This window comes from Pleurodeles waltl, chromosome 5 (genome assembly GCF_031143425.1).
Source record: "Pleurodeles waltl isolate 20211129_DDA chromosome 5, aPleWal1.hap1.20221129, whole genome shotgun sequence".
NCBI classification, from domain to species: domain Eukaryota; kingdom Metazoa; phylum Chordata; class Amphibia; order Caudata; family Salamandridae; genus Pleurodeles; species Pleurodeles waltl.
In genome coordinates, this window is record NC_090444.1 from 1,801,157,041 (window position 1) to 1,801,179,700 (window position 22,660).

Genomic DNA, 22,660 nt, shown 5'->3' on the forward strand with positions numbered 1-22,660 from the left:
AAAGCGTAAGCAAATATCCCTGACCAGTTCATCCATAGGGCATTGCCTTGGGATTGTTTGTGTGGGTATCTGGATGCGAAGTTTTGGCATTTTGCGTTCTCCCTTGTCGCAAACAAGTCTATCTGAGGTGTTCCCCAGAGTTTGAAATAAGTGTTCAGAATTTGGGGGTGAATTTCCCATTCGTGGACCTGTTGGTGATCTCGAGAGAGAGATTGTCTGCGAGTTGATTTTGTATCCCTGGTATAAACTGTGCAATTAGGCGAATTTGGTTGTGAATTGCCCAATGCCAAATTTTTTGTGCTAGCAGGCTTAACTGCGTGGAGTGCGTTCCCCCCTGCTTGTTTAGATAATACATTGTTGTCATGTTGTCTGTTTTGACGAGAATGTATTTGTGAACTATTATTGGTTGGAAAGCTTTTAGTGCTTGAAAAACTGCTAGAAGTTCTAGGTGATTGATATGCAGTTTTGTTTGATGTACGTTCCATTGTCCTTGTATGCTGTGTTGATCGAGGTGTGCTCCCCACCCTGTCATGGAAGCATCTGTTGTTATTACGTATTGTGGCACTGGGTCTTGGAAAGGCCGCCCCTTGTTTAAATTTATGTTGTTCCACCACAGAAGCGAGAGGTAAGTTTGGCGGTCTATTAACACCAGATCTAGAAGGTGACCCTGTGCCTGAGACCACTGTGATGCTAGGCATTGTTGTAAGGGCCTCATGTGCAGTCTTGCGTTTGGGACAATGGCTATGCATGATGACATCATGCCTAGGAGTTGTAATACCATCTTTGCTTGTATCTTTTGTGTTGGATACATGCGTTGTATGATGGTGTTGAAATTTTGAATTCTTTGTGGACTTGGAGTGGCTACTCCTTTTGATGTGTCTATTATGGCTCCCAGGTATTGTTGTACCTTGCGTGGCAGAATTTTGGATTTTGTGAAATTGACGGTGAACCCTAGTTTGAAGAGGGTTTGTATGATATGATTTGTGTGATTTGAGCACTCTATTAACGAATGGGCCTTGATTAGCCAGTCGTCTAGATATGGGAACACATGTATCTGCTGCCTTCTTATGTGTGCTGCGACTACCGCTAGACATTTGGTAAAGACTCTTGGTGCGGTTGTTAATCCGAAAGGCAGTACCTTGAATTGGTAATGTATTCCTTTGAATACAAACCTTAGGTATTTCCTGTGCGATGGGTGTATTGGTATATGGAAATAAGCATCCTTGAGGTCTAAAGTTGCCATGTAGTCGTGCAGCTTTAGCAATGGCAATACTTCTTGTAGTGTGACCATGTGGAAGTGGTCTGATTTGATGAAAGTGTTCACTACTCTGAGGTCTAGGATTGGTCTCAGTGTTTTGTCCTTCTTTGGTATCAGAAAGTACAGAGAGTAAACTCCTGTGTTTATTTGTGTGTTTGGCACTAATTCGATTGCATTCTTTTGCAATAGTGCCTGCACTTCTATCTCCAGGAGATTGGAATGGTGTGTTGTTAAATTTTGTGCTTTTGGTGGTATGTTTGGAGGGAACTGTAGAAATTCTATGCAATAACCATGTTGGATAATTGCTAGAACCCAAGTGTCTGTAGTGATTTTCTCCCATGCTGTGTAATAATGACCTATTCGTCCCCCCACTGGTGTTGTGTGGAGGGGGTGAGTGACATGTGAGTCACTGTTTAGTAGTAGGGGTTTTGGGGCTTTGGAATCTTCCTCTATTTCTAGGGAATTGCCCTCCTCTATATTGTCCCCGAAAACCTCCTCTATACTGTCCTTGGTAACTGGACGGTGTGGCTTGTGAGGTGCTGGCTTGTGTGCTTTGACCCCGAAACCCCCCTCGAAAGGGCGTTTTACGGAATGAGCTGTAATTCCCTCTGCTCTGCGGGGAGTAGAGTGCGCCCATGGCTTTGGCAGTGTCCGTATCTTTTTTGAGTTTCTCAATCGCTGTGTCCACTTCTGGACCGAACAGTTCTTTTTCATTAAAAGGCATATTGAGAACTGCTTGTTGAATCTCTGGTTTAAATCCAGACGTTCGGAGCCATGCATGCCTTCTGATAGTTACAGATGTATTAATTGTCCGTGCAGCTGTATCTGCAGCGTCCATGGAGGAGCGGATCTGGTTGTTGGAGATGGCCTGTCCCTCCTCAACCACTTGTTTTGCCCTATTTTGTAAGTCCTTGGGCAGATGTTCAATGAGATGTTGCATCTCGTCCCAGTGGGCTCTGTCATAGCGCGCAAGTAGTGCCTGGGAGTTCGCGATGCGCCACTGGTTTGCAGCTTGTGCTGCGACTCTTTTACCAGCTGCATCAAACTTGCGGCTTTCTTTATCTGGGGGTGGTGCATCTCCAGATGTGTGAGAGTTGGCCCTTTTCCTAGCTGCTCCTACAACGACAGAGTCTGGTGGCAGCTGTGTAGTGATGAAAACCGGGTCCGTAGGAGGCGGCTTATACTTTTTTTCTACCCTTGGTGTGATTGCCCTACTTTTAACCGGCTCCTTAAAGATGTCTTTTGCGTGGCGGAGCATACCAGGGAGCATAGGCAGGCTTTGGTATGAGCTGTGGGTGGAGGAGAGTGTGTTGAATAAGAAATCATCCTCGACCTGTTCTGAGTGGAGGCTTACGTGGTGAAATTGTGCTGCTCTAGCCACCACTTGAGAGTACGCGGTGCTGTCTTCTGGTGGAGATGGCTTCGCAGGGTATGCCTCCGGACTGTTATCTGACACTGGGGCGTCGTATAGGTCCCATGCGTCCTGATCTTGGTCACCCTGGCTCATGGTGGTGTGAGCTGGGGAGTGTGATGGAGTTTGTGCTGGTGAAACGTCAATCACGGGCGGAGGTGAGGGTGGTGGTGTAACTCTTTTCACCACTTTTGGTTGTGGTGTTTGTTCCGTCTGGAACTCCAACCTCCTCTTTCTCCTAATGGGGGGAAGGGTGCTTATTTTTCCTGTCCCCTGCTGAATGAAGATACGCTTTTGCGTATGGTCCACATCAGTTGCTTGTAGCTCTTCCTCAAACCTATGCTTCTGCATTTGGGAGGTTAGCGAGTGCTCTTCTGTATAAGAGCCTGAAGCTGGGTCGCTTGCAGTTTGTTTCGGCATCGAAACTTTGTCTGCGTGTTTTTTCGGCTCCGAGGTGACTTTTTCCCTTTTCGGGGCCGAAACCTCTCGGCGTCGATCTGTTTCTGTGCCGCTGTCTCGGCGTCGAGCCGTGTCCACACCGGCATCACGGTGTCGAGGCTTGTCTCCAGCACTTTCTCGGTCCCGAGAAGGCTGCGTGCCGGTGTCTCGACCGGAGTCGGACGATCTCGGCACTGTTTGGGCCTTTTTCGGTGCCGATGGTCGGTCACCGAATTTATGGGTCGAGCCATGGCCTGGTGGCAGTGGCGTCCCCTGGGCCTTGTAAATGTTTCTCTGTGTGGTTTTCGACGTCTTACTCACGGTTTGTGTATCGTCGAATCCTTCGGAGTCGGAGTCTTGGATCGAGAAGGTACCTTCCTCTTCCTGTTCCTCGAACTCCCGTTGGGCTGTCGGTGCGGACGCCATCTGAAGTCTTCTGGCTCGACGGTCTCGGAGTGTTTTTCGGGACCGGAACGCACGACAGGCCTCGCAGGTGTCTTCGCTGTGCTCAGGTGACAGGCACAGGTTGCAGACCAAGTGTTGGTCTGTGTAGGGGTATTTATTGTGGCATTTGGGGCAGAAACGAAACGGGGTCCGTTCCATCGGCGTTCTTCAGCACGCGGTCGGGCCGACCAGGCCCCGACGGAGGATCGAAAAAACTACCCCGAAGGGCACCGGAGCTCTTCGATCTTCGATGCGGTGTTGAATGTAAGTACGCCGATCCCGAACGCAACAATACCGACGAAAATCTTCCGAAATTAGCTAATTTTCCGTTCCGAAACTCGGAGCGACAGGAACACGTCCGAACCCGATGGCGGAAAAAAAAACAATCGAGGATAGAGTCGACGCCCATGCGCAATGGAGACAAAAGGAGGAGTCACTCGAAAGACTTCTTCGAAGAAAAACAACTTGTAACACTCCGGCCCAACACCAGATGGCGAGCTATTGCAGAACATGCGTATCTACAGCGACAGATGCCATCGAACATATATTTTCTTAGTTTATTTTAAGAACCACAGGTTCAAATTCTACATGTAATATCTCATTTGAAAGGTATTGCAGGTAAGTACTTTAGGAACTTTAAATCATAAAAATTGCATGTATACTTTACAAGTTATTGACAAATAGCTGTTTTAAAAGTGGACACTTAGTGCAATTTTCACAGTTCCTGGGGGAGGTAAGTTTTTGTTAGTTTTACCAGGTAAGTAAGACACTTACAGGGTTCAGTTCTTGGTCCAAGGTAGCCCACCGTTGGGGGCTCAGAGCAACCCCAAAGTCACCACACCAGCAGCTCAGGGCCGGTCAGGTGCAGAGTTCAAAGTGGTGCCCAAAACGCATAGGCTAGAATGGAGAGAAGGGGGTGCCCCGGTTCCGGTCTGCTTGCAGGTAAGTACCCGCGTCTTCGGAGGGCAGACCAGGGGGGTTTTGTAGGGCACCGGGGGGGACACAAGCCCACACAGAAATTTCACCCTCAGCAGCGCGGGGGCGGCCGGGTGCAGTGTAGAAACAAGCGTCGGGTTCGCAATGTTAGTCTATGAGAGATCTCGGGATCTCTTCAGCGCTGCAGGCAGGCAAGGGGGGGGGTTCCTCGGGGAAACCTCCACTTGGGCAAGGGAGAGGGACTCCTGGGGGTCACTTCTCCAGTGAAAGTCCGGTCCTTCAGGTCCTGGGGGCTGCGGGTGCAGGGTCTCTTCCAGGCGTCGGGACTTTGGATTCAAAGAGTCGCGGTCAGGGGAAGCCTCGGGATTCCCTCTGCAGGCGGCGCTGTGGGGGCTCGGGGGGGGACAGGTTTTGGTACTCACAGTATCAGAGTAGTCCTGGGGTCCCTCCTGAGGTGTTGGATCTCCACCAGCCGAGTCGGGGTCGCCGGGTGCAGTGTTGCAAGTCTCACGCTTCTTGCGGGGAGCTTGCAGGGTTCTTTCAAGGCTGCTGGAAACAAAGTTGCAGCCTTTCTTGGAGCAGGTCCGCTGTCCTCGGGAGTTTCTTGTCTTTTCGAAGCAGGGGCAGTCCTCAGAGGATGTCGAGGTCGCTGGTCCCTTTGGAAGGCGTCGCTGGAGCAGGATCTTTGGAAGGCAGGAGACAGGCCGGTGAGTTTCTGGAGCCAAGGCAGTTGTCGTCTTCTGGTCTTCCTCTGCAGGGGTTTTCAGCTAGGCAGTCCTTCTTCTTGTAGTTGCAGGAATCTAATTTTCTAGGGTTCAGGGTAGCCCTTAAATACTAAAGTTAAGGGCGTGTTTAGGTCTGGGGGGTTAGTAGCCAATGGCTACTAGCCCTGAGGGTGGGTACACCCTCTTTGTGCCTCCTCCCAAGGGGAGGGGGTCACAATCCTAACCCTATTGGGGGAATCCTCCATCTGCAAGATGGAGGATTTCTAAAAGTCAGAGTCACCTCAGCTCAGGACACCCTAGGGGTTGTCCTGACTGGTCAGTGACTCCTCCTTGTTGCTTTCTTTGTTCCCTCCAGCCTTGCCGCCAAAAGTGGGGGCCGTGGCCGGAGGGGGCGGGCAACTCCACTAAGCTGGAGTGCCCTGCTGGGCTGTGACAAAGGGGTGAGCCTTTGAGGCTCACCGCCAGGTGTCACAGCTCCTGCCTGGGGGAGGTGTTAGCATCTCCACCCAGTGCAGGCTTTGTTACTGGCCTCAGAGTGACAAAGGCACTCTCCCCATGGGGCCAGCAACATGTCTCTGGTGTGGCAGGCTGCTGGAACTAGTCAGCCTACACAGACAGTCGGTTAAGTTTCAGGGGGCACCTCTAAGGTGCCCTCTGTGGTGTATTTTACAATAAAATGTACACTGGCATCAGTGTGCATTTATTGTGCTGAGAAGTTTGATACCAAACTTCCCAGTTTTCAGTGTAGCCATTATGGTGCCACCAGTAAAGCAAGCTTCCAAGAAAGGTATTTCAGAGAAGCACGATGGATTGGTTCGAATGGATGCTTCATTAACTGTGCTAGGAAAATATTCAGGTTCCACGAGGGAGGAGGAGGAGGTCTGAATGGAGGAAAAACCCTGAAAGTCCTTTAAAAAAACGTTTGATTAATCTAGATGAATACAGCGAAGGTGAACAGTCTGAACATCTGTATGCTGCTATTGCCGCCAGACGCACCTTTATGGATGAGTGCGCCAGGCCTGATTATGCTAAATGCAATAAGTAAGGCAATAACTGTTCCAGTGGTGAGGACAGTGGATCAATTTGCCGCTGGCGGCACCAGAAACAAACTCTTCTATAGTTGCAAGAATAAGCCTTTTAAGTGCTATCTGCTCTAGACAAAATGTCCATACATTCCTGCGGGATATTCAGATGTGCGAACCCCCTGTGTTCAGGAGCCATGCTGACAATCGCATCGACTGAGGATCCGGGTGCAATATTTGCCCTTTGTTCATTGTTAGTAAGTGCAGAGACACTTTCAGTGGCATGTGAGGCTTCATTGATAGAAGAAGAGCTCTGCAAACCAGTGTTGGCGAGGCCAGTACAGAGCTATCAATATCAGGGTGCACGGCTCTGCTTTCATCTTCGTGAGGACTCTTGGGATCAGTGGAATTGGAGGAAAGGCGTAAGCAAAGATGCCTGACCAAGCTATGGAAAAAGCATTTCCCTAAGATCCCTTTTGGAGATGACAGCTTGCGAAGTACTGGCATTTGGCGTTCCATTTGCTGGCGAACAGGTCGATTCTGGGCGTTCCCCACTTGGAAAAGACGTAATCCACTGTGGACTGGTCCAGCTACCATTCGTGGCAGCTCGATCTTCATTTGCTGAGTGAGTCCGCTATCTTGTTCTCTTTCCCCGGCAGATGCACCGCTGTGAGTCTAATGCCTTGCTGCGAGGCCCAATTCCAAAATTTTTGGGCTTCACTGGAGAGGGTGAGCGACTTCGTGCCTCCTTGTTTGTTGAGGTAATGCATCGGTAGTGGTGTTGTCTGTTCTTATTACTACGTCTGACCCAGCTATCTTCGGACGAAAAGCGGGCAAAGCAAGATAAACTGCTCTGAGCTCTAGCAGGTTGACGTACATCGCCCTCAACTATAGTGGCCACTTGCCACTTACTTGAAGATCTTGCAAAACTGCTCCCCAGCCCTCCAGAGAGGCGTCTGTAGTGATAGTCCACGGAGCTGGACGATGCAGAAAGGAAAGGTTGACAGACCGATGATGCTTTTGAGACCACCATGTCAGAGTTTTCACTATGGTTGGGGTTATGCTTATCCGATCATCAAAAGCTTCCTAAAATCTGGAGCCATTGACGATTGAGCTGCTCCTGTAGCGGTCGCATTTTTAGTCTGCAGAGGGGAAGGCTGTAAGGCCTGCTGGAGGGGTGACTTGCCTATGCCACAGGCAGTGTGAGGTGGGCATGGCACTGAGGGGAGTGCCATGTCGACTTAGTCGTTTTCTCCCCACCAGCACACACAAGCTGTGAGGCAGTGTGCATGTGCTGAGTGAGAGGTCCCCAGGGTGGCATAAGACATGCTGCAGCCCTTAGAGACCTTCCATGGCATCAGGGCCCTTGGTACCCAGGGTACCATTTACAATGGACTTATCTGTGTGCCAGGGCTGTGCCAATTGTGGGAACAAAGGTATAGTTTAGGGAAAGAACACTGGTGCTGGGGCCTGGTTAGCAGGGTCCCAGCACACTTTCAATCATAGCTGGCATCAACAAAAGGCAAAAAGTCAGGGGGTTACCATGCCAAGGAGGCGTTTCCTTACAATGTCATAGAAGACACTGAGGACAGCATTGATGTCCTCATCGACAGAGATACTGTCGACGATGCTTCCATCAGCGGTGCTGAAGCAGTTTTTATGAAAACATGTTTCACCTGAGGTGGTGGTGTTGGGGGCTCTGAAGTCTATTTCTTGACAGGATTTTAAAGGGAAATCAGACTTCTTTTTTGTCCTTTGTTGGAAATGTGGCACCTTTGTGAGACAATTTAGAGGGGCGGTGGTGTTTTAGAGAGCCCTCAGACTTTTTAGATGCATTTTTTGGAGGATCTGGAGCGGTAGGAGTAACAGGAACTTCTCTAGCTCACTTTACTGGCGCTTTTGGGGACCAAGTGGAGGAGGTTTTGCTTTCTTCATCAGAGACAGGGTTGTCTCTGGATTTGAGCTTCTGCAGCCAAACAAGAAGTCGTCCTTCATGGTCTTTCAATGTCTTCACAGAAAAAATGTGACATACCTTGCAGTCTCGATTTGTGCTCAGGGTAAAGACAGCATGTACAGTCTTTATGGTCTAAAAAGCCCCTTTTTTGGTGTGTCTGACATGAGTCAGGTTGAAGCACCAAGTTGTAGAGTATATCTTTCTATGTAGAAAGAGAAGAGAATTGAGACAACTCATTTGTGAAGCTTCTGTGACTAGAAGAAAACGGAGCAGAGCTAAGTGGAGACTCAGCACAACATGGGGTGGAAAATCTGAGGGAAAGCAACTTCTCTCAGGAGGGTTCTAAAGGACGGTATGACCTGATTGGTTGACTCTTAAGTTTGGTCCTTTTTATAAAAATAAAAAAAAGACTGATATGTTAATAAACTAAGAGGCCTAGGGCCTTCACGTTATATGTCTATTAGGACACTGCTTTTCTAAGATACCTGGGAATCCCATCTCGACGACTGGGGAAGGATTCAAGCATGTGATACTTTGAAAGTTCCAATACAGGAGTAAGCTTTGCTATTATTCTGTGCATGACATTTCACCATGTACCCTTGTCCAAGGATTATGAGTGAGTACATAATCCTAACAACTGTCACCACAAGAGTTTGCATGCAGTCCGACACTTAGGCACTTGCCCACGTCAGGCCTGTTCACTGAACTAAAATATGCTTCTTGTGAAAATAATGTATAGGCCAAGGAACAACAGGGAGGTAATTCCATCTAGGATTCCATCCATGCTGTATGCCATTTAATTGATGACCTCTGCACTATCTCTACAGCTAACCTCCAGAGACAGTGGGCAGACCACTACCCTTCAGATAATGGTGTGGGTGCTTCTCTCATTGATGAAGTACAGACAGATTGAGCTATCACCGCTATGCTCTCGCTTAAGAGTTACGGGTTAGGTAGAATTGATCTATATATGTTATTCCAATATGGTGGGACAGTTTATTTTCTTCTTGCTGGTCACCACCAGTCTAACACTATTATGCCTCATTGCCCTAATAATTGCAGCTCATACATTTTATCATAGATTACAGTCAGAGTGTCATGTTTCAGGCTGCCACAAATCACTTTTCGTCCAGGTTTTGTTGATGTACTGCTAGCTATCCAAAAGGGCTGGGCTCACAGTTGCCAAGACGGTGTGGGATTGACTTAGTCATCCACAAACTGTAGTGCAGCCGCCCCTAATCTAGCAGTCTTGTTCTATCAACGCGAGTCCTACAGCTCAACTATAGAGAATTGCCTATTACATAGAATACACTGTTTGCCACCTAAAATCACACAAGTGACACATTAAGGGATTTTCTTCAATATGGAAATGGAAAAACTCCATCAAACATACATTTTCCTGGTAAGGGAAATATTACAAGAAAGGTACAGCACCACCCAAAAAAGTGCATGGAGGGGCAAATCTGCATAGTGTGCTCCAAAATTATTATAGTACTTTTTCCAGTTCCGCCTATGGTGCAAGCAATCCCAACCAGTTATAAAGGATAGAGGGCAGGGACATAACGGAGCATGAGTTGCGTCATGTCTTAACCAACCACATATTACAGAACCAGGTGATTGACTCAATGTATGCACAGGCTTATACAGAAAATAAATATGCACTAAACAGATTAAAAAAATAAAAACACTCCCAATCACAACATACCTTCTCCAGGTTCATCAATACAGCAGACAGATAGTTTGGGAGAACGGCAAGTAGCTTAGGGTCGCGGGATAAGACTTCATGCTTAAAAATAGCACTCCAAGTGCTCTGTGTGGAGAAATGTAGGAACTGAAAAGAGAAAAAGTAAATACAATGTTCAGGACACAGTGAACTCTAAGATGGCTTAACAGTTTAAACATGCCCTCCCAGTCGATAGTGGCAGACTGGGAGCCATCTTTTACCTTGTCTCAATCAAGGTGGTATAACAACTGCTGCAGTCCCCGAGGGGACACTACCTTACAGGTCCTGGATACCACTGGTACAATGTATTAGGGACTCGCAAGTAAGTTAGGCAATGCCCATTGGGCACAAACTAATTCAACATACACCAGCGCATGGACTGACTCTCGATTAGCAAGGCTTGAGCATTTCAGGTTCATTACACTAGTGCCTAACAGTCAAAATAGGGTCATAAAGTGGTGTTAACCCGCAGAACGTCCATTTTCTTACAGCTGGCAATCGCTATATGATGGAGGGATGGGAATGACTGACCAACAGTTATTCTATAGAGCGGCACAGATGCTGGTCTTTAAAGACTGGTTGAGCGGGGGCTTGAACGCCCCATTGTATCAAGCAGAACTCTCCCTATTAGGAATAGGTAATGCAATGGCATACCATACAGCAGCCCTGTTACTCAGAATCTCCCCAAGAACACCAGGCTGGTCTTTGTAAGCTTGCACCTGGCACTGCATTTCATAGGGTGGGATTATAAACTAACAAAAGAAAACCCGGTTATTGGAAGGGAGCCAACTCTGTCACACCACACCACACAGATAGAAGGCTTCACCAAATGGGACACTATTGGTATCACCAACTCAAGAGACATTTCTTAAGGTGATCAACATTCACTCATTTCTAGACTTGCAAACATTTCCACCGGTCACAGACTCAATTCCATAATTATTAGCAGCTCTCACACGCTCTAATTAGTTTCAAGACTGAGATTACAGACTTATCTGAATACAACTCCGACTGGAAGCTAAGCTCCTGATGGGTCACTTGGGGAGAGGAAGAATACCACTGAAATCCCAAACCCCCACCGCTACCCAGAACTGCAAGTGGGTCTGGACTGGAGTGCCAAACACAAGGAACCAATTACATGGCCCAGAAACACACCAGGATTTTGGGGAACTGTGGGACTAACATGCACTAAGTTTTCTGCAATTGACTGAATGATGAAGAGATTTAGTCCGGAGTGCTGTCAATAAGGTTGTAGGAAAACGCAGGAACTGTTCTGTTTACCTACATAAAATCAATAAAGTTGATTATCATGAAGGAATTCTGTGAGAATGGATACCTGAGATGGAGTGCGACAGATACCTGTGTCCCTCTAGCACTAGAAAACCCTATGTGGGTAGCTGACACAATTTATAAGACTAGGTACACCAGTGATGGCATCCAAATTAACTTTATTAGATGAACATTAAAGGACATATTTGGCCCAATGTATAGTATGAAGCAGTACCATTGCATCTTAAATTCAAGTCATGTTATAGCAACTGCAAATGCAGAACCTCCACAGGAATCTAATGATGTAGCATAGGGATGTTTCAACTCCTAGGATAGCCCTATGTGATTTAGTGAAATGCACCTTACGGTGATACTGCGCATGGACATCAACTAATTTGTTAAGATTGTTTTTCCACAGTTGGGTGAAAGAGTGGAAGGAAAGGAGAGCGTAGGAAAAGGATGTACATGCAAAGTATAAATACATATGCACAAATATATACAAGGATACAGTAAGTGCAATGGCTATAGGTGTCCAGGGAGGAGGGAGGGTGCATGTGAATCGACAGCACTACATGCCACAAACAGATGCTCACAGGATAAGTAACATTTTCCATTTGAAGGCATGCATAGCTGTAGATACACATGCTTTGCATAGACTATAAAGCTCGGTGGCTAGCCTGTAGGGGTGTTTGTAGCACAGCCTGACCTACATTAGCTTGTTGGCGTGCTAGCACATCCACACAATGTTTGGTGAATATATGTTGTGTTGACTAGGTAGCTACCGTACAGATGTCAGCTATAGGAATGTTTTCAAGAAAACCCACACAGAGTTACATAGTTTTCCTAAATTCTTTGGCCCTATCCATGTAAAACATGAATACTCTTAACATCTAAAGTGTGGAGAGCTCTTTCTGCAACAGAGTCAGGTTGAGGAAAGACGACTGGTACGTCAATGGACTGATTAATATGAAATTGGGAAAACATTTTAGGAAAGAACGTGGGGTTTGTGAGAAGGACTACCTTATCTCTATGAATCTAGAAGAAAGGTTCTTCCTAGGATAGTGTTGGCGCTCACTGACAAGCCTGAATGATGTGATGGCAACTAAGAAAGCTACATTCCAAGGAAGGTATTGAAGAGGACATGAATGGAGTTGCTTAAAAGGAGGGTCCATGAGCACAATGTTCAATTAATCAATCACATTTATAGAGCACGGCTAATCACCAAAACGCTATTTGTGGGTGTGCTGCTTAGTCGAAGAGCCAGGTCCTGAGGTCCTTCCTGAACTGCTTCAGTGATGCAGTCTGCCTGAGTGTGAGAGGTAGCTTGTTCCATGTCCAGGGTGCTAAGTAGGAGAAGGATCTTCCGCCTGCTGTGCTTTTCTGGATCTTAGGGACGGCCGCAAGGGCAGGTTTGAGGAACTGAGATGTCTGCTGGGTAAGTAGAAGATGAGGCAGTGGTTGAGGTATGCCGGTACTATGTTGCTCAGTGCCTTGTAGGTGTGAACCAGGAGTTTGTATGTGATGCGCTTGTTGACTAGGAGCCAGTGTAGGTCTCGGAGGTGGGAGAAGATGTGACTGTCAGGGGATGTCCAGGATGAGTCTGGCTGATGCATTCTGGACTCTCTGTAGTCTTGATTGAAGTTTCTTGGTGATGCTGGCATAAAGTGTGTTGCCCTAGTCCAATTTGCTAGTGATGAGTGCGTGGGTGATTGTCTTCCTCATGTTGGAGGGAATCCACTCAAAGATCTTCTGCAGGAGCCGGAGGGTGTGAAAGCATGACGAAGAGACGCGCTGACTTGGCGGGTCAGAGTTGAGTCCAGGATGATGCCCAGGTTGTGCATATGGTCTGCGGGGGCAGGGTGTGTCAGAGCGGTGGGCCACCAGGAATAGTTCCAGGCAGACGGGGTGGAGCCGATTACGAGGATCTGTGTCTTGTCAGAGTTGAGCTTCAGGCAGCTGGCCTCCATCCAGGCGACGAATGCTCTCATCCCGTTGTGGAAATTTCACCTGGCCTGAGCAGAGTCCTCGGATAGGGAGAGGATCAGTTGGGTGTCATCGGCGTAGGAGACTATGTTTAGCCCATGTTGTTTGATCATCTTGGCAAGCAGGGCCATGTAAATGTTGAAAAGCATTAAGCTGAGTGAAGATCCTTAGGGCACTCCGCAGTATGCGTCTTTGGGTTCTGACGTGAATGGCGGTAGTCTGACACTGTGTGTAGGAAGTTGGCTCTGTATGTGCTATTTCAAAGTAAGGAATAGCATGCACAGAGTCCAAGGGTTCCCCTTAGAGGTAAAATAGTGGTAAAAATAGATAATACTAATGCTCTATTTTGTGGTAGTGTGGTCGAGCAGTAGGCTTATCCAAGGAGTAGTGTTAAGCATTTGTTGTACATACACATAGACAATAAATGAGGTACACACACTCAGAGACAAATCCAGCCAATAGGTTTTTGTTATAGAAAAATATATTTTCTTAGTTTATTTTAAGAACCACAGGTTCAAACTTAACATGTAATATCTTGTTCGAAAGGTATTGCAGGTAAGTACTTTAGGAACTTCAAATCATAAAAATTGCATGTATACTTTTCAAGTTATTGACAAATAGCTGTTTTAAAAGTGGACACTTAGTGCAATTTTCACAGTTCCTGGGGGAGGTAAGTTTTTGTTAGTTTTACCAGGTAAGTAGGACACTTACAGGGTTCAGTTCTTGGTCCAAGGTAGCCCACCGTTGGGGGTTCAGAGCAACCCCAAAGTCACCACACCAGCAGCTCAGGGCCGGTCAGGTGCAGAGTTCAAAGTGGTGCCCAAAACACATAGGCTAGAATGGAGAGAAGGGGGTGCCCCGGTTCCGGTCTGCTTGCAGGTAAGTACCCGCGTCTTCGGAGGGCAGACCAGAGGGGTTTTGTAGGGCACCGGGGGGGGACACAAGCCCACACAGAAATTTCACCCTCAGCAGCGCGGGGGCGGCCGGGTGCAGTGTAGGAACAGGCGTCGGGTTCGCAATGTTAGTCTATGAGAGATCTCGGGATCTCTTCAGCGCTGCAGGCAGGCAAGGGGGGGATTCCTCGGGGAAACCTCCACTTGGGTAAGGGAGAGGGACTCCTGGGGGTCACTTCTCCAGTGAAAGTCCGGTCCTTCAGGTCCTGGGGGCTGCGGGTGCAGGGTCTCTCCCAGGCGTCGGGACTTTAGGTTCAAAGAGTCGCGGTCAGGGGAAGCCTCGGGATTCCCTCTGCAGGCGGCGCTGTGGGGGCTCAGGGGGGACAGGTTTTGGTACTCACAGTATCAGAGTAGTCCTGGGGTCCCTCCTGAGGTGTCGGATCTCCACCAGCCGAGTCGGGGTCGCCGGGTGCAGTGTTGCAAGTCTCACGCTTCTTGCGGGGAGCTTGCAGGGTTCTTTAAAGCTGCTGGAAACAAAGTTGCAGCTTTTCTTGGAGCAGGTCCGCTGTCCTCGGGAGTTTCTTGTCTTTTCGAAGCAGGGGCAGTCCTCAGAGGATGTCGAGGTCGCTGGTCCCTTTGGAAGGCGTCGCTGGAGCAGGATCTTTGGAAGGCAGGAGACAGGCCGGTGAGTTTCTGGAGCCAAGGCAGTTGTCGTCTTCTGGTCTTCCGCTGCAGGGGTTTTCAGCTAGGCAGTCCTTCTTCTTGTAGTTGCAGGAATCTAATTTTCTAGGGTTCAGGGTAGCCCTTAAATACTAAATTTAAGGGCGTGTTTAGGTCTGGGGGGTTAGTAGCCAATGGCTACTAGCCCTGAGGGTGGGTACACCCTCTTTGTGCCTCCTCCCAAGGGGAGGGGGTCACAATCCTAACCCTATTGGGGGAATCCTCCATCTGCAAGATGGAGGATTTCTAAAAGTTAGAGTCACTTCAGCTCAGGACACCTTAGGGGCTGTCCTGACTGGCCAGTGACTCCTCCTTGTTTTTCTCATTATTTTCTCCGGCCTTGCCGCCAAAAAGTGGGGCCTGGCCGGAGGGGGCGGGCAACTCCACTAGCTGGAGTGTCCTGCTGGGTTGGCACAAAGGAGGTGAGCCTTTGAGGCTCACCGCCAGGTGTGACAATTCCTACCCGGGGGAGGTGTTAGCATCTCCACCCAGTGCAGGCTTTGTTACTGGCCTCAGAGTGACAAAGGCACTCTCCCCATGGGGCCAGCAACATGTCTCGGTTTGTGGCAGGCTGCTAAAACTAGTCAGCCTACACAGATAGTCGGTTAAGTTTCAGGGGGCACCTCTAAGGTGCCCTCTGGGGTGCATCTTATAATAAAATGTACACTGGCATCAGTGTGCATTTATTGTGCTGAGAAGTTTGATACCAAACTTCCCAGTTTTCAGTGTAGCCATTATGGTGCTGTGGAGTTCGTGTTTGACAAACTCCCAGACCATATACTCTTATGGCTACCCTGCACTTACAATGTCTAAGGTTTTGTTTAGACACTGTAGGGGTACCATGCTCATGCACTGGTACCCTCACCTATGGTATAGTGCACCCTGCCTTAGGGCTGTAAGGCCTGCTAGAGGGGTGTCTTACCTATACTGCATAGGCAGTGAGAGGCTGGCATGGCACCCTGAGGGGAGTGCCATGTCGACTGACTCGTTTTGTCCTCACTAGCACACACAAGCTGGCAAGCAGTGTGTCTGTGCTGAGTGAGAGGTCTCCAGGGTGGCATAAGACATGCTGCAGCCCTTAGAGACCTTCCTTGGCATCAGGGCCCTTGGTACTAGAAGTACCAGTTACAAGGGACTTATCTGGATGCCAGGGTCTGCCAATTGTGGATACAAAAGTACAGGTTTAGGGAAAGAACACTGGTGCTGGGGCCTGGTTAGCAGGCCTCAGCACACTTTCAATTGTAAACATAGCATCAGCAAAGGCAAAAAGTCATTGGGCAACCATGCCAAGGAGGCATTTCCTTACACTGTGTTCTTCCGGTGAAGAAGGACCCGATTCAATCCTGAACTTTATCTCGGATGCCAGCGTTGTGTAGTCTGTCACAGAGGGTGGAGTGGGAGATGGTGTCAAATGCAGCAGAGAGGTCGAGGAGGATGTGTGCAACTGTGCTTCTGTGGTCCAGTATGATGCTTATGTTGTTGGTGGCTGCTTAGAGATGTTGATGTTCCAGGAGGGTGCAAGGGGTACGTACCCTGGGTGGAATGACCCTCTTAAGGCCTTCCACAAAAGCTTTAATGACTGGGATTCTGAACAAAGAAATATGTTGTCTGATTTGTAGATATGCAGCTAGAGCTGCGAGATGTAGGTGAATGGAAATGTAGGCTAGATTTGCTTTCTGTAAATGGAGCAAATAAACAATGTCTTGAACACATGCCTTCATGGGGTCAATATTTTTGGACTGACAGTAGTAAACACAATGTTTCCATGTTGCAGCATAACAGGTTCTAGTTGTGGGTCTAAAGGCTTCCCTGACTATGTCCATACATTACGCAGGCAATTCCAGCTAACCAAACTATGACCTCAGGAGTCATGTGGCAAGGTTGAGGTACATGCGGTCTTGATGTCCAATTTGTCCTTGATTTTGAGTGAGAAGGTACGGTCTGTTGGGGAGCTTCTTGTGGGGGCTACTGAGAGGTTCAGGAGGCTTGCTGACCATAGATGACGCACCCAAGTGGGAGCTACAAGGATCGTGGTGAGAGATGTTTGCCTGATTCTCTGAACTAGAAATGGAATGAGAGGGAGAAGCCGAAAAGCATAAGCAAATATCACTGACCAGTTCATCCATAGAGCTTTGCCCTTGGATAGAGATTGTGGATATCTGGAGGCAAAGCTTTGGCGTTTTGCGTTTTCTGCTGTGGCGAAAAGATGTATCCGAGTTCCCCACTTAGCAAAGTACGGTTAAGGATTAGTCTGTGAAGTTCCCACTCGCACTTGTCCCTGAATATTGATGAGCAGGTCTGCAAAGTCGTTGTCAATCCCTGGGAAATACTCTGCCACCAGGTAAATGTGATGAAGGAGGACCCACCAGCGTGTCTCCTCCTGTTTGTCCAAATTGTACATGGCTGTCATGTCGTCTGTACGGACTATGTTGTCTGTATGGACTATGACAACCTTGAGAGAAAGGTGATGAAGAAATGCCTTTACGGCTAGAAACACTGCCTGTAGCTCAAGGCAGTTGTAGGATGTTGGTCAGCACAAAAAGTACACCTCCAGCAGCGCGGGGCGTCCGGGTGCAGTGTGCAAACACGCGTCTGGTTTGTAATGGTTTTCAATGAGAGATCAAGGGATCTCTTCAGCGTTGCAGGCAGGCAAGGGGGGGGCTCCTCGGTGTAGCCACCACCTGGGCAAGGGAGAGGGCCTCCTGGGGGTCACTCCTGCACAGGAGTTCCGTTTCTTTAGGTGCTGGGGGCTGCGGGTGCAGGGTCTTTTCCAGCCGTCGGGAAATGGAGTTCAGGCAGTCGCGGTCAGGGGGAGCCTCGGGATTCCCTCTGCAGGCGTCGCTGTGGGGGCTCAGGGGGGACAACTTTGGTTACTCACAGTCGTAGAGTCGCCAGAGGGTCCTCCCTGAAGCGTTGTTTCTCCACCAGTCGAGTCGGGGTCGCCGGGTGCAGTGTTGCAAGTCTCACGCTTCTTGCGGGGAGTTGCAGGGGTCTTGAAATCTGCTACTTGAAACAAAGTTGCAGTTCTTTTGGAGCAGTGCCGCTGTCCTCGGGAGTTTCTTGTCTTTCTTGAAGCAGGGCAGTCCTCAGAGGATTCAGAGGTCACTGGTCCCTTGGAAAGCATCGCTGGAGCAGGTTTCTTTGGAAGGCAGGAGACAGGCCGGTAAGTCTGGGGCCAAAGCAGTTGGTGTCTTCTGTTCTTCCTCTGCAGGGGTTTTTCAGCTCAGCAGTCCTCTTCTTGTAGTTGCAGGAATCTAAATTCTTAGGTTCAGGGGAGCCCTTAAATACTAAATTTAAGGGCGTGTTTAGGTCTGGGGGGTTAGTAGCCAATGGCTACTAGCCCTGAGGGTGAATACACCCTCTTTGTGCCTCCTCCCAAGGGGAGGGGGTCACATCCCTAATCCTATTGGGGGAATCCTCCATCTGCAAGATGGAGGATTTCTAAAAGTTAGAGTCACCTCAGCTCAGGACACCTTAGGGGCTGTCCTGACTGGCCAGTGACTCCTCCTGGTTGTTTTCTTTGTTTCCTCCGGCCTTGCCGCCAAAAGTGGGGGCCGTGGCCGGAGGGGGCGGGCAACTCCACTAGCTGGAGTGTCCTGCGGTGCTGTGACAAAGGGGTGAGCCTTTGAGGCTCACCGCCAGGTGTTACAGCTCCTGCCTGGGGGAGGTGTTAGCATCTCCACCCAGTGCAGGCTTTGTTACTGGCCTCAGAGTGACAAAGGCACTCTCCCCATGGGGCCAGCAACATGTCTCTAGTGTGGCAGGCTGCTGGAACCAGTCAGCCTACACAGATAGTCGGTTAAGGTTTCAGGGGGCACCTCTAAGGTGCCCTCTGGGGGGTAGTTTACAATAAAATGTACACTGGCATCAGTGTGCATTTATTGTGCTGAGAAGTTTGGTACCAAACTTCCCAGTTTTCAGTGTAGCCATTATGGTGCTGTGGAGTTCGTGTGTATAGACTCCCAGACCATATACTCTTATGGCTACCCTGCACTTACAATGTCTAAGGTATTGCTTAGACACTGTAGGGGCACAGTGCTCATGCACTGGTGCCCTCACCTATGGTATAGTGCACCCTGCCTTAGGGCTGTAAGGCCTACTAGAGGGGTGACTTATCTATACCTGCATAGGCAGTGAGAGGCTGGCATGGCACCCTGAGGGGAGTGCCATGTCGACTTACTCATTTTGTTCTCACTAGCACACACAAGCTGGCAAGCAGTGTGTCTGTGCTGAGTGAGGGGTCTCCAGGGTGGCATAAGACATGCTGCAGCCCTTAGAGACCTTCCTTGGCATCAGGACCCTTGGTACCAGCGGTACCACTTACAAGGGACTTATCTGGATGCCAGGGTGTGCCAATTGTGGAATCAAAAGTACAGGTTAGGGAAAGAACACTGGTGCTGGGGCCTGGTTAGCAGGCCTCAGCACACTTTCAATTCAAAACATAGCATCAGCAAAGGCAAAACGTCAGGGGGTAACCATGCCAAGGAGGCATTTCCTTACAGCAGTTGATGTGCAGCGATTGCTGACTGGGATACTAGAGACCCTGTACTGTGAGGTCTTGAAGGTGAGCACTCCATACGGTCAGTGATGCGTCTGTGGTCAGAATGACTTGAGGCACAGGGTCTAGAACAGGCCACCCTTTTAACAGGCTGGTGGTATTCCACCATTGCAGAGAGCACCGTGTATGGCGGTCTAACACTAGATCCTCAAGGTGACTTTGTGACTGAGACCACTGCCAAGACAGACACTGCTGTAGGGGACGCATGTGTAGTCTAGCATGGGGGAAAGATGGCAATGCAAGACGCCATCGTCCCTTACAGTTGCATAATGGTCCTGACTGTGTAAGCTTGATTCTCCTGAAATTGATGGACAAGAGGATGAAAACTCTGGACATGGGCCGGGTTGTGGTATGCTAACCCTAACTCAGCATTCAGGATAAACCCTAGTTAAGGCTGCAACTGAAGAGTTTGAAGGTGGGGCTTGGCGAGTGAAACCCAGTGTTTGAAGGAGATCCACTGTCAACTGCGTGTGATGTTGTCACTGTTGTAAGGTACTGGCTTTGATGAGCTAGTCATCTAGATAAGGGGAAACGTGGATGTTCTGCCCTCTGAGGTGTGCGGCAACCACTGCTAAGCACTTTGTTAACACTCTGCAAGCGGTAGTGACCCCGAAAGGCAAAACCTTGAACTGGTAATGTTTGTCTGCAATAACTAATCTTAGGTATTTTCAGCGTGCAAGGTAAATGGGTTTATGAAAGTAGGCATCCTTTAGATTTAGAACTCTCATAGTTGCATTGCTGTAGAAGTGGAATAACATCTTGAAGAGTGACCATGTGAAAGTGTTCTGACAGCATGTATTGTTTAACAGTCTGAGGCCGGGAACAGGCGTAAGAGAACAGTCCTTTTTCGTAATCAGGAGTATAGGGAGTATACCTCTCATCCTTCGTGTTTTAAGGGAACAGGCTCTATGGCCCCTTTGATAAGAAGGGATTGACCACCTCTTGTTTGAGAAGTGTGAGGTGTTCCTGAGATAGCCTGTGAGTGGTAATATTGGCAGGAGTGGTGATGAGCTACAGACCATCACCATGTTGGATAATTGAGAGGACCCATTGGTCCATGCTGATATTGACCCAGTGTGAATTAAAGTTTTGCAGTCTTCCCCAACAGGTGTGGAATGAGATGGAGAAGATGGAGGTAATCAATGCTTTGCAGTGGAGGAAGAGCCATGTGAGGCTGTTCTCATAACTCATCCCTTAGTATTGTTGCCTCTAAAGGAACCTCTATAGAAACCCCAGGAGTAGGTTTGAGGCTGTCTGGACTGTGATATAAATGAATCAGAGGAGGTGGTTTTGAGGAAGCCTCTAAAACCAGGGCAACGCAAAGTGCTTCTCTCAGTAGGAAACAGGAGGGCACCCATATCCTTTGCTGTGTCCGTGTCCTTCCTGAGCTTTTGAAGGGTAGTGTCCATCTGAGGCCCAAAAAATAGCTCCTTGTCAAAGGGCATATTAAGGATTGCTTGCTAAACCTCTGGTTTGAAACCAGAGCAACTTAGCAAAGCCTGCCTTCGACGGACACCAGTACTAATGCTACGTGCAGCTGTATCTGTGGTGTCCAGGGCAAAACTAATTGAGTGGTTCGAAATTGTCTGCCCCTTGGCAACTATTTGTTGCCCTCTTTTCCAGTGCTCATCTCGTAGGAACTGGAGGAGCCCCTCTATTTCATCCCAGTGAGCCTGGTTGTATCTGGGCAACTGCTTGCAAGTTGGCTGTAGAAAAGTACCCTCTATTTGGCATGGTTACCCCCACTTTTTGCCTGCTGTCAGTGTGCTTTGACTGTTTTTACTGGGATCCTGCTAACCAGGACCCCAGTGATTGTGCTCTCTACCTCTAAATCTGGTTGCTTAGGACTATGCATGCCCCATAATTGGCATACTGGTGCCCCCATATAAGTCCCTTCTATATGTTACTTCGGTACCCAAGGCATTGGTGCACCAGGGGTTCCCCATAGGCTGTAGCATGTATTGTGCCACCCCTGGGAGGCCATGCAAAATGTGTCTGCAGGCCTGCCATTGCAGCTGGCATGAAAAAGTGCATGCACCCTTTCACTACAGGTCACCGCACCAGGTCGCTTTAAGTTAACCCTATGGTAAGCACTCCTAGCCCAGAGGGCAGGGTGCAGGTACCCGTGTGTGAAGGCACCCTTGTATGAGCAGAGGTGCACTTACCAACTCCAGCTCCGTTATCCTGGACTTCGTAAGTGCAGGGAAACCATTTTAACTGTGCACTACCTGTGTTCAGTTACATAATGTTAACTCGGAACTTCGGCATGTTTGGTATCAAACATGTCAGAATCATACCCCAATACTGTTGCCAGAATTGGAGGTATGATTCCATGCACTCTGGTGGCTCCTTAGAGGACCCCCAGCATTGCTCCTACCAGTCTTCTGGGGTTTTCCAGGCAGCCCAGGCTGCTGCCACCCCTCAGACACGTTTCCGCCCCCCTGCTGCTTGACCAGCTCAGGCAGAACAAAGGGTTTCCTTTGTCCTTTGGGAGAGGGAGGCAACACCCTCTCGCTTTGGAAATAGATGTTACATGGCTTCAGAGGGGTAGCCTCCCCAAGCCATCAGTATGCTTTGAAGAGCACATCTGGTGCCCTCCTTGCATCAACTGGTTTGCACCACTTCAGGGACTCCCAGTCACTGCTTAGGCACAAAACTGGACAATGGAAAGGGGAGCAACCTCTCCTCTGTCGATCACCACCCCAGAGGTGGTGCCCAGAGCTCCTCCAGGTGGCCACTTGATTCGGTTATCTTGAATCCAATGTAGGCAGAGACCCCTGGAAGCATCTGAGTGGCCCAATCAGGCAAGTGACGTCACAGCCCCCTCCTGATAGGTGGTCACCATGCTAGGTGACCAATCCCCCTCCTGGGCCATTTAGGATATCCCTCCAGGGTGGGTCTTCAAATTCGACGTGCAAGATTCCAGCAGGACTCCTATGCATTGTTTACTTTATCTTCTGGCCATAGGGACTGCAACTGGACCCTCCAGGACCAGACAATCTGCAACTCCAGCGACGAGACTGCTCTGCAACATTGTTTCTCCAACTCCTTCCAGGACCTTCAACATTTCTCTGGCTGTGCATCGTCTGAGGGCAACATCTCTTCAGCCTGCACAAGAAGCAAGAAGCAATCTCCCTTGGAGGGGAGGAGTCACTCCCCTGCATCGACAGGCACCAACTGCAACGATGACCGGTTGTGTGGATCCTCTCACCTCGGGAACTGGCTGGCTCCTGCATCACAGCTGGTAGTCGAGTGGTCCCCTTGGTCCTCTCTACAAGATTTCCAACTTGGGAGACGGTAAGCCCTTGCACTCTCCCTGCAGGCTA

General features: G+C 48.9%; 1 protein-coding gene across 2 annotated transcripts in view; it reads right to left on the reverse strand.

Moving 5' to 3' along the window:
• LOC138296808 (exportin-5-like) overlaps positions 1 to 22,660 on the reverse strand; it is a 1,097,230-nt gene that overhangs the window by 742,706 nt on the left and 331,864 nt on the right. For both annotated transcript variants that reach the window (XM_069236256.1, XM_069236254.1), the window contains exon 11: positions 9,894 to 10,019. In XM_069236256.1, coding sequence (XP_069092357.1) covers positions 9,894 to 10,019 — 126 coding nt within the window. The remainder of the gene's footprint in view (positions 1 to 9,893; positions 10,020 to 22,660) is intronic.